The sequence below is a fragment of the Vanellus vanellus genome (assembly GCF_965231255.1).
Source record: "Vanellus vanellus genome assembly, chromosome: 2".
Classification (NCBI taxonomy): domain Eukaryota; kingdom Metazoa; phylum Chordata; class Aves; order Charadriiformes; family Charadriidae; genus Vanellus; species Vanellus vanellus.
In genome coordinates, this window is record NC_138906.1 from 146347858 (window position 1) to 146360343 (window position 12486).

General features: G+C 34.4%; 1 protein-coding gene across 1 annotated transcript in view; it reads left to right on the top strand.

Annotated features, from left to right (window-relative positions):
* Positions 1 to 12486, top strand: part of VPS13B (vacuolar protein sorting 13 homolog B) — a 499565-nt gene that overhangs the window by 50696 nt on the left and 436383 nt on the right. The window contains exons 5-7 of the mRNA XM_082499631.1: positions 1527 to 1694; positions 2871 to 3052; positions 7605 to 7779. Of these exons, the coding sequence (XP_082355757.1) occupies positions 1527 to 1694; positions 2871 to 3052; positions 7605 to 7779 (525 nt within the window). The remainder of the gene's footprint in view (positions 1 to 1526; positions 1695 to 2870; positions 3053 to 7604; positions 7780 to 12486) is intronic.

The following is a 12486-nucleotide window of genomic DNA, read 5'->3' on the forward strand; positions in this document are numbered from 1 at the left end:
TTAATACAATTACAATCCCATTAAGGTGGCAGGAGATGTTAAAATTCTATTTCTGTCCTGCTGGAACTAGCTTTGCTGAAAGGGTGACATATGCTCAAGAATAATATAAAATGAAGCAAGGTGAGTTATGATAAGAAATGTGATATGTATTTTACAATTAAGATTTAAATATTGAAATGCTTTTAAAACATAGAAATGCACCCAATCAGAATCAAAATATTCTGCTAGTGATAGCTGAAAGCATGTTTTGCATTTAATAAGAGGTGGTTGTAGGCTTTGAATGCTGGAAAGGTCAAGATGTCTTTTGTCAACTGTGTAAATTTGCAGTGTGGAACTCAAGAAAATCACTTATGTAATGGTAAAATGTTCCATATACTCTAAGGTGAAAAGTAATATTTGAGTGTGAAAATGATGAATAGCTAGAGAAAGCAGAGCAGAATGGAGGTAGCAACTTGAGTCTGCTCCTACTGATCTTCAGAATGTTTTGATGTTCATTTTAAGTTTTATTGGAATTAAAATTGTTGACGTAAATAAGTCTTATTTAATGTAAGTTTCAGAAAAGTACTCCTGAAGTGTGTGGGCTTAAACCTGTATCATTAACTGGCTTTTTTTAATGTAGTTACCAAACTAGACCTCTGTAGCATGTTTTAAATGTATTTTTAGATAGAATGGGAATAATGTTATAAATTTTAAAACATAGAAATGTTAAGACTTGTTTTTTTTCCAGCACAAATGAATTAGCTCCATAGTTACATTCAGTATACATAAAAGACATGAGTATGGGTAGTATTTGATTTCTTTACCATATTGGTAAAATATGAGTGTTTACTGCATACTGGGAATTTGCAGACGAGATCATTTTTCCAATCACATTATGCCTGAAAAAATTTAAATGGAATTCTTTCCTACAGTCTTCAGTGCAGGTGCTTACTATTTGGGTTGTTGACAGAAATTGATTTTGTATACCTCACAGGGGTCTTACCCAGCATGATGTGGATATATTAGCTTTTAGAATGAAAAGAAGTACTAGGCATATTAATGTTTAGTTAACTTTTAAAAAAACTAGGTGAGGGGGCACATAGGTGTAATATATGTGTACTTGAAAAGTAACCTAGCAACTGGTGTTAACTTTTCCAAACCTATTTCTAAATATCTTTTAAGTAAAAAAGTCACTGTCATTAAAATTCTTTGTCTACAATAATCCAGTCTTCTGTTTTCTTAACTAGTTTGAAAACTGATTCTTGCTACCAAAAATTAATCTTTTACACTATATTATATTCCTAGTATTTACAGGTGTGTTTTCCTATAGGTTATTGCATTTCCAGGGTGCTGATTGACTTAACTGCACTGAATGTTAAAGTGCTGTGATTTTTTTTTTTTTTTTTTGATAAATAAAGGACAACGATACTTGGTTTGTTTTAATTTTGGTTTTAAAAAAGGGTACAAGTTGGAAAGAATTACTTTACTAATAAATGAATTTGGTGTCATGTCTTCCTTAACTCCTAAGAAATTGTTTTATTTTATAGGTTATGTTCAGAGTTTGATTAGGCGTGTTGTGAACAATGTCAACATTGTGATCAACAATCTCATATTAAAATATGTGGAAGACGATATTGTTCTCTCAGTTAATATCACTTCTGCAGAATGCTATACAGTGGATGAGTTTTGGGATCGAGCATTTATGGACATTTCTGGTGAGTAGATTTTTTTTTTTTTTTTCGGTTTTAGGTATCACAGTGGAGGCACTTAATTTCATAAATAAACTTTTGCAAGTTTAATAGAAATGGCTCTTTATGTCAGAAGTGAGATACTTTCTGCCTGTTTTTATTTCTTATCAGTTGTTCTGTTCTCCTTCATTTTGAAGAGCCAATTATAATAATATAGATTGATTCTTAACACATACTTGTATGATCACAGATAATTATACATCATGATTAGAAGTCCCCTCTGCTCATACTTGCCATCCTTCTGTGATTACATTTCATTTTGTTCTTGCTGTTGGAGGGGAGTGCTTAGGCAATCTGTTTCTATTTTTGTGAATGAGCAGTAACATCTTAAGGCATTCTGTTGCAATTGTTTGTGATGATCTTAAAACTCTCTAAACAGGCTGGCTGGAGAGTTAGTAAGACATGCTGCACTGTAATGAGCATAGCATACCAACTGCATGACATGCCTCATTTTGCTTCACGTTTTCAGGGGAAAAAAAACACCCCAAATTTTGATTTTGGTTTTGGTCTTCAATATCTGAATGTCTCAGTCTTTGAATTACCATTGTTCACCTGTAAGTCTAGGTCTTCTTACTGACATCTGGTAGAGGTGGAATTTGGGTGCAGTAAGTGTATTTTAAGATCATACAGATCTGGTACAACGGGGAATTTAATGGTTTCCTGACCACGGGACCCATTTCTTTGTTCTGGCTAAAATTGTTACAAATTAACACAACAAAATCACAAAATATGTTTCATGTTCAGATCACTGTAATAGCTCCTGTTTGCTTTGGAAGATTCAAAAGAAAACTTTGGGGGAAAATACACAAGATTCTTTCTGGGAGAATAATAAGAATAATATTTATTGGTCTCATGCTTGCACATGAAGCAGTGCTCTTATTTTATAAACAGATCTAAAGTACAATGAAGGGATGAAAATTTGAATTGGATGTAACTAGTTTGTGCTCACGTTTTAAGTATTCATCTGGAAAGGTCTGTAACACGTTAAATTGTTCTCTAGTCACATAAGCAAGTATTTTGCTGATGATTTAAATAATGACCACACAACTATCTTATATTATTTTCTTCTAGATAAGAACATGTATGTGTAACTTGTTTTTGTTATGCAATATATTTTTTTAACCCATATACTTCTTTTAAAAGCCACTGATCTGGTACTGAGAAAGATGATCAACTTTTCTGACTGCACAGTATGTCTTGATAAGAGAAATGCTAGTGGTAAAATTGAATTTTACCAGGAACCTCTGCTGTACAAATGTTCCTTCAGGACTCGTCTGCATTTTACTTACGATAACCTCAACTCCAAAATGCCGTCTATTATTAAAGTAGGTATCTGACATGATTTTTTTTTTTTTTACTATTCACTTGTGAAGTTTTGTGGTTTTTCAAAATATACTTGGAAATTTAAAGTAAAATGAAAAGCTAATGGTCTTGGGTTTTGCTGAAGGGTTTTTTTTATTTTGTTCATCTGATGCAATTAGTCTGTGTACAGTAACAGCGTGTAAGGAAGTAATGCTCTCTAATCATTTCTATTTTTCTTGAATTTTTAAAAAAGAAGAAATATGTCTGCAGGTAATCTGTTAAAGAAAATACTGTATGCTTTAAGTGACTCCAGTAAGATGGAAAGGACTTTTTACTTATAGTTTCAAGTGTAGGTCAGACTCTAATAAATAACAAGAAACTTCAGTGTATTAACACTATTTAGTGAACCATATGAAATGGATTAGCAAGCCAAGCCCAGTTCCTAGTGAGCAGGGATGCAATATTACTCATGGACATCTGAGACTAGGTGACATCTTTACCTTTTGCACTGCAGAAGCAAAATGCTGAGTTGACAGAGAGACTAAACTACCTTTCAATCTCCCTCCACCGCCCGATCCACCCCCCTGTTCTGAGTAGTAATACATGTAAGCTCTCTTCCCCCCCTTCTCTCTCTCGATGAATACCAGTGGTGCCCATTTAATTAGTTGAGGACTGTTTTAAATGAAGACACAGCCTTTATACTAGGTTTTATCCAAGTTTTAATAAAAAATAATCTTCAGGGGCAAGCACTGCAAAATAGTAATTTTTGAGATAAATTTTGGAGGATATTTCTCAAGAATATAATTTAGAAGTGTCGCTCTTTCAGTTAGGATACTGCATTTGTTAGACTCACTGTATGATTCAGGAAGTCCTAAGCTGTTGTGAACTTCAAGTTAAGAGTTAATTAGTAATTACATCCAATTTGTCAAATGCCTGTATTTCTTGTATGTGCTGTACAGCTGTCTGCCTTTGATTATTTCGGGCAAATTTGGAGATTTGTGGATATGGTGATGGCCATATGAGTATTTATCCACATAAGAATTGTCACAAAATGACGGATACTTGCACACAAATATGTGGTAGTACGTATGTTTGCAGAAATTTCACAATTTCAGAAATTTGCTTTTTTTGAGTTTTATAAACAAGAATTTATATATTCAGTGATATTACGACTTTTAACCACGTGCTTTATAACTTCAGAATCTATATGTAGTCCAGTAACAATAAGGAATCATCATATGACTGTGGTTTGCCAGTTATGGTCTTTATGTTCTGTGGGGACAGTATTATTACTGCGTATAGACAGTAAATCTTAATGTTAAAAGGCCTGATTTTTAAATTAGCCAACTAGTTTAGTACATTTTGGAGAAGCAGTCTGTACCTAGCTGAAGTCCTATATGCCATGTTTTAATGCAGATCAAAAGTTTATGGCCAAATTACAAGTCTCTGACAGCACGCTTTAATGGAAATGCTGACACGATCTTCTATATAGTTTAAAGTTGTACTGTTGTAAAAATGGTGATGATTATTATATTATTACTTAAAATTTTTAGTGGATACTGGACTAAAATAAAATACATACTAGAATGCACTGAGGTGGTAGTAATTTAGTTAAACTTGTATTAAACTTTTCTGGATGTCTTTGTTAGTGGCCATTCATTGCCCCTGCCCTTTTTAAGGCACATTTCAGCTTGTTCAAAGATGTGTTTTGTCTTTTTTTTTTTCCTCTTATATATTCTGATTTTTTTTTTTTTTTGGTTGTGTTGCACATAGTTTACTTATGTTTTTCTTTGTCTTTTTTAGTTTTTGTTCTTCTTTCTCTTTTCTTTTTTATCTCATCTTCAAACATAAACTACTGTTCATAAAGATGTTCAGAAATGTGCTCAATTAAATAAAAACATTTAGATATATTATTCTAGATTAATATTCAAGTGAGTTAGTAATTGTTTATTATGATCCAAAGAATAATGATCCAAAGGTAAAGATTTTTTAATCTTTAATCTTTTCTAGTATTTCACTACCATACTGTTATGTAACGATTAGATCTACAAATCTTTTGACCTTCACAAATTTTGCATTTGATAACTTTCTGATTTGTTGTATGCATGGAGATTGTGTGCTGTGGATCACCAGGGTGCATTTATTTAACAAGACTGTTTTTAAAATATTTAACTATTGAATGATCATAACTATTTTCTTACAATGGAAGTAAAAGGAGTTGTTATCAGTAAACATAACTACTTCATTAATGGAATTAGTTCAAGGATTGTTAAAGCTTTTTAAAAGTCTCCACTGCAAATGAAGTTGCTGTAGCTTCAGTGTGTCTGAAGGGTAGATTACTGAATGCCAGCAGTTTTTCTTGTGTTATTTTGTTTCCCAGCTAAAACCAAAAGCCAGTAGCACTCAATCTTTTTTTCCAAATCTGTGAAAATCTTTTTAATGAGAACTTTGATACTCTCTGTTGTTCACTTGGTAAAGCACATCTGCTTTTCGGTCTTGAGTGAAAGTTTCCAAGACTTCCACATTTGTAATAGTGCATGCTCTTCTGGTTTCTCTGTAGGGACTAGAATATTTTTATAACCTGTATGATTTTGACTGCTTTGTCTATTGTAACGTTTTGGCCAAACTAATCTTAATGAGTTTAAGTTGAGACTTCTCAAAGGAGGACAGTTCTGAAGTACTTGAATATGTATTTGTATACTTTTAAATTGGGAACACTAAGCTCCTATTTTCAATTTTAGAATGAAAGTAATATGTGGGCAGCAAAACACATGTGAAATGATTAGAGTTTTAATCTTTTTGTTGGTTTTCTTGTTGAAATCATCATGGGATGAGACAATGGTGAGACAGATGAGCTGATTTGTACGGGGGATGTCAGTCCTGCCTCCCCGTGTTTGCAGCGGCACTGACATTTGCCTGACCTGTCAGTCATCTAAGTCAACTCACTGTGTTGACAGAAAACTAACTGGACAAGAAGAAATAAATACTTTTCCACTGGTTTTAGTGAGATGAGTCAACTTACTGAGGGGCAGATGAGTTCCACTGGCAATGTAAGAGCAGGGTCATGATGGGAGGGTAGTACCATACAAGAAGTCCAGGGATGTAACATAATTTCAATTAAGCCACTGTATAATTACATTAATTGACTACAGTGCTACCTGGTGTTTGCAGAATCACAGAATGGTAGGAGTTGGAAGGGACCTCTGGAGATCATCTAGTCCAACCCTCCTGCCCTTCGTCTTCTTCAATATGACACATGCCCCTTGTGTGACTTTTATAAAGGCTTCTTGCAAAATAATCTTTTTTTTTTTTCTTCCAAATTTTAAGACAGTTATTCGCTCCTTATCCTTCCTGTTGTTAATCTGCACAGAAAGGTTTTATTATTGAAAACTTTTAATCAACTGGACCTGAAAAATTGGTATTGAGGAATCAATTTTTAATTTTCAAAATGTATCTTAGGATTTTACATGTTTTCTTTCAGAGAATTTTAAATAATAGCAGAATTCTGATACCTAAAATCTTTCCTTTAGCCTATATAAATGGCTGATACTGTGTTGTTACTCATTCTGTATGACTAAGGCTGTGGCTTTATTAATAAATTTACTCATATACATTTATTAGTGAAGTATTATTAGTATGTTAGCATATTTTATACAAATATTTATTTTACTACTGCATTTCTACATGCCCATGGATGTGCAGTACTGTTTATAAAGTGATTTTTCATGTTTCTGGAATTGGATTGCTGCTGTGTAGTTACTTTCCACTTCCATTATTTTTACCCACAACATTTAGAAACTGGACCTGGAGCTAGAAATATGTATAACGTTACAGACAGTAATTTTTTTATAATAATTTTATTTCATGCAGCTCTTCTTTAATGAAAGGTAGCTTTCATATAAAGTCTTGTTTTGTCTTTATAGTATGATCACATACTCATAAAAAATATTCTGAAGTATTGAATAAATAGCTAAATAATTGAAGAAGGATAAATTTTCATCCTAGTAATTACAGTTCTTGCAAAGCTTGTTTTCATTTAGAGAAAACTGCATAATTGCACATTTGAACTGAAATATCCAGAGAAGCTGGTTTTCTGCACTTCAGTTGGAATTAATTCTTTCCCCACGTGATTACTTGTCCACTTGCAACAATGTTGAGAGTGGGAAAGAATCAAAATGAATGACCTTGTATATTAAAATCAATATATCTAGGTTTTCTTTAGCATGCAGAGATTTTTATGAAACTATATAATGAAAATAAGAGTTTAATCAGATGCACTTACATGACTTCTGATTTAGAAATTACTTCAGCAACAATTTAAAAAAAAGTTTATACATATATGCAAAATATATTACACTTGACTTTTCAGCCTGAAGACTTTTTGTGTAGCAACCCAAAGAGTGTAAGTTTTTGACAGTCATTGTTTGCAGCCCTTTGCCTTCTGTTGTATTGCAGCTTTTGTTTTTACAAATTTGAATGTATGTACAAAATGAATATGGAGTTTTATGGTTTAAAAGTTGGCTTTAATGATGACAGAGCTTTGTTATTATTTACTTTTGTTCTTTCATGTTGTAGGTTCACACATTAGTTGAAAGTTTGAAACTTTCAATCTCTGATCAGCAACTTCCTATGTTTATACGTATAATGCAACTTGGGATTGCTCTTTATTATGGAGAAATAGGCAACTTCAAAGATGGGGAAAGTGAAGATTTGATTTGCCACACTAAAGATATGTTGGGAAATATCACAGGTAAATACAATTTTTACTTTCTAAAAAGAAGTGTTAAAAACACTAATTTCCTCTCTTTTTACAAATGTAAATGGCCAAGGCTAGTCATTCCAATGTATCTTAGCAGTCTACAATTTATTAGAGGCAGTTCATTGTGCTGGATAAGTATGCAGTGCTCTAAAGTCCTTTTCATGTTATGTTCTGAAAAGTATTCTGATAGTCCTGACTAAACTGAAGTTAAAATTTATCTAAAAAGACCATTTTAGGAGTCGTGACACAGTAGGGTACTTCAGATTTATCCATCACTGTATTGTGTAACAAGGCACCTGTCCTTAGGCAACTTTGACTTTTTTATTTACTTCAAATGTGGCTGCTGCCACTTTCAAAAGAATGTGTTTTTCTACCTTTCTTTGAAACTTGTTACTGAGAATAGATATATCAGCATTTGTTCTAAACAGCAAAGTATTACTTTGCATTATGTTTTCAGTCATTCTTTCCTTTTACATTGTCTAGTTTCCTCTGCTTTTTATTTTCGTGTAACGTGTGTTCCCTCTGCTACATAGTCTTTCATGGTAACTTACTGTGACATGATCTTTTGAGGAGCATTGCACTGATGAGGGGTGAATTCTCTTGACCTTTGTGTGATGGCTTCCCATCTGCTGCTTCCCAAATATTGCTAGGGTTATGTGCTGGTTTGACGTAAAACAGAAACAATTTTCTGTTCAGTAACTACTTCTTAGCTAAGTGTCTTCTAACTACTGAAATTAATGGCATATTGTGCAGAAGCTGTTTGCTTTGAGTGGTAAGACCTATGTTTATAGTTGATGCCGAGGAATAGTATGGAGAGAGGCTCGCTCTTATACTTATTGCTCTAACACCCAAGGGCAGCTACCTTTGTTATTTGCCCTGTTGAGGATTCGGAAGTGGAAAAGCGCAGCGGGGTCCCACTTGTGAGGAGTGAACAGGACAGGTGACCCAAAGCTGACCAACGGGGTTTTCCATCCCATCTGCCTCATGCTCATTGTAAAAGCTTGAGGGATCAAAGAGTCAGCGCTTTCTTCAATGGTCTGTGTCTGAGGAGGACTGTCTGTTCATCTGCCTTTGATCTCAATCCTGAATCCAGATCTGGAATACAGTTCCTGTCTATCACTGAGTCCAGTCTGGGACTACCCCAGTGCCAGCTGGTGACGTGGTTGTCATCCTGGCAGCTTGATATGGTTTTGTATATATTTCATTATTTTCTTTTTATTGTATTACTAATATTTTATTAAAGTAGTTTAGCTCCTCCTAAACTCATAAGTCTCTCTCTCTTTCTCTCCTGCCTCTCCCTGGAGACAGATGGGGGAAAGCATCTGTCATTCCACCTTAGTGGCTGGTCTGGCCCAAACCACAACAGGTTACAACAGTAATGCATGTTGAGCTGTGAACCTTTCACTCCAGCCTCAATTTTATGTGGCTTTGCTAGGAGCTACCAACCTTGCTACTGTATCTTTATTTTTTTTCTAGTTGTATCGTGTCATGTATTTGAGTGTTGAGGTTTTAGGTGAATTGTTAGTAATTTGCAGCAATGTAAGAAATACAGATAGGTGCTTAGTTTATATTGAAATCTAAGAGAAATAAATTTTTTAAGTAGACATTAGAACTTAGAAGTGAATAAGCAGGAGAATATTTATGTGAAATACAGACACAGAACATGCAAGAGTCAAGCAGTCATATTGACTTACATTACAAAAACTTCAGATTCAAGTTTGGATGTTCCATATCATTACATTCCTGATGAAATTACTAAAACAGTATAATGTATCAGCCACTAAATAAGAGAAGAGGGTGGATGGACTTGTGTTTTAAGACTTGGATTTGTGTTTTAATTTTAATCTCCTCAAGACATAAGTTTTGGATATCTTTGCAAGGTTCAATTTGGATCTGGGGGAATAGGAAGAGATATTTACCACACAGCTAAGAGAATGATAACTTCTAGCAAATTCTTGGAATTATATGTGAAGGTGATGTGGCACTCTTAAGCTACACTTATGTTTATAGTATTACAACAGTTTGAATTTTTAAGTAAACTACTGAATTTATTTTTGTTCTGTGTAAGAAATATACAATTTTAATTTGTGTAACAAGTTTATAATTTTTTTTTGATCCTGTGTTGCTGTCTTCTCTGGTTTCAGAGAAATATATACATTATTGGACAAACGACAGCAGTGCAAATTGCTTTGCCAAAATATAGCCTTCAATGTTGGTTGGCACAGGTGACCGTTTTACTGTCATGCCAGATGTAGAATTCTCTGTCATGCTTCTGCTATGTGGAACTGAGCAAATAATATGTCTGTAAATAGTTCTCTTGTATTTTCTCTAAAACTCAAATAGTTTTCTGCACTAGAAATTATTTGCCTTACAAGAAACGTGGAGTTTATTACACAGGATGTATGATTAGAAGTAATTAATTAATATTCTGAAAATATTAACTTAATTTTCTTCTGAGACTTAAAAAGCAAGATTTTAGAAAAATTATTCATGTGCATTTTAAGAACTCCTCGCATCTAACGAATGCTTTAGTTGTACTATTTGCAGGAGAAAGGGTGAAGATCTTTTCTATGAAGAGTTGCATTACCCTTGCTTTCAGACAGAGGGTTGTCTTTGTACCATGAATATCTTTCTTTAGTTCCCATCAAAATTCACCCAAATTTGGCCAAGTTTTCATGCCCTAGAGAACTGTGATGTATTTAGAGTTGCTTGAAATTTGTAGCTGGATTCCTGGAGCTACTGGGGCGAGTAGGACCATTTGAATATAGGAAAGACACTGAAAGACTAGGGAAATCATGTAAGTCAATATGAGAATAGCTGGGACTGGTAGGCAGTGAGTTTCAGATGAAGAGATCTAAGGTTTGGAAAGAAAGATTAGCTGAGTAATGAGAAGGCTGGCATGAACAGCTGTAACTGTGGAAGAGGGTGGAAGTCGGATAGGAGAGTATGCAGGTTTTGTTTGTTTGCTTCTTTTGGTTAGGATGTGAGATGGGTGGTGAAACAGAAATATAGTTTAAGTGAGGGTAAGGTTAAAACAAAAGGCATTTGCCTATGAGTACTCACTCTTTTCTGCATCTGGAATGGAATTTGAAATTCTTATATACAAGTGTGAGTAAAATCTTCTGCAATGTGTCTCTATCATGGAATTTCACGCTAATGTACACAGGAGTTGTTAGAAGGGTCAGAAATTAGACTAAGGTTGCAATGACAAGAACCTACCAAGGAGGAAATCAGTAATTTCCTATGCAATTTTTAACTATGCTGTGCTCAAACATTGTCATTGTACTTAATAATATGATCATATCTATTTGACAGAATTATCTCCTTCAGAATGCAAAACAGATGGTAATTGAGTGGCCAAGCCAGAGCTGTAGAAACAGTTCTGGAAGTCCATTTCTGTCTTCATGGCAAAATACGTTGCCACATACAGGCTAAAACTGTTACCAAGTGTTTTCCTTAATACCATTTATGCTTATTTCCTGCATAGTTTAGCATATGTGTAGGCATACATACACACACTTGTGCACATGCACGTACACAAATAACACTTTTAAATATCTAATGATTTTTTCCTCTCAATCAGTGCAGTTAAGCAGGAGTGCCAAATTGACATTAACCAGGTTACCCGTACCATCAGTTTGAGGTTTTCTTTTCTCTTCTGGCTTCATATTTTATCTATCTGAGAATGAAAGAAAATCCCCACTTTCTTAGCACTTCATTGTGCATTTGTAATCCAGATTTTCAACCACAGATTTGAACTTCGCTGAGGAAACTTCGAATGTGCTCCTATTTTCAGAAAAAAAATATGTAATCAAGTGCAATAATAAATGACAGTAGCCATGTTTTTTTTCCATGAGTAATGCTTCATGAAATCTAAGACTAATTCCACTGGAACTGTGCCTAAATTCTTTACAGTTTAATAATGTACAGACTTTTATAGATTATATTTTTATAACTCTTTGAAAGGGTTCTGAAGATTCATTAAGCCATTTAACCCAGTATTTATTAGTAAGCAGTCCCCACCCTTTCAGTTTAAAGAATTTACTGGGTTCAGTTATCACTAATTCTTAGTCTTTTGGATGAAACTTATTTTTATTATGTTGTTGACATAATAAAATCAGTCACCTCTCCAGGTCTAAGACTATTTCCAGCAGCAGTTTGTTCTTGTACACCCAAATGTAAGACCAGGACCTTGAGATTTGGCAGCAGGGTAGCCTGTGTCATGAACATGTTATTTTGTTGCCTGAGTAAAATCTGCCCAGATTCTGGTATGCTGAAAGCATTCAAAATACACAGGTAAAATTACAGGTCAGAAACAGAGGTACAAAGTCACTTCAGTTTAGTATGTAAATTCACTTAGTACTGGGTGCATACTGGATCGTGCTTCTGCTCAGGGCTGGACAGGGCTTTTGCTTCTGAGGGGTTGAGGGCTGCCTGAACGGTAGGCTTGGATGTCTGCACTGGTCGTGTGAAGGAGAAAGTGGATGTATTTCAGTGCGGAGAGAGACAAAAGTGAGAAGGGTTTGGACAAAAGCCTGTGGCAGAACCAGCAGTTGTAGTTGTGATGGGCTGGGACTTGAGAATAAGCTTTTGGTTTGTGGTGGAAAAAATTGCCTAATGTTACTAGAAATTAAAATGATTTAGGCATGAAAAAGGACAAGAAACCAGGATGCAAGAGGGAGCTGGGATTTGGTTGGA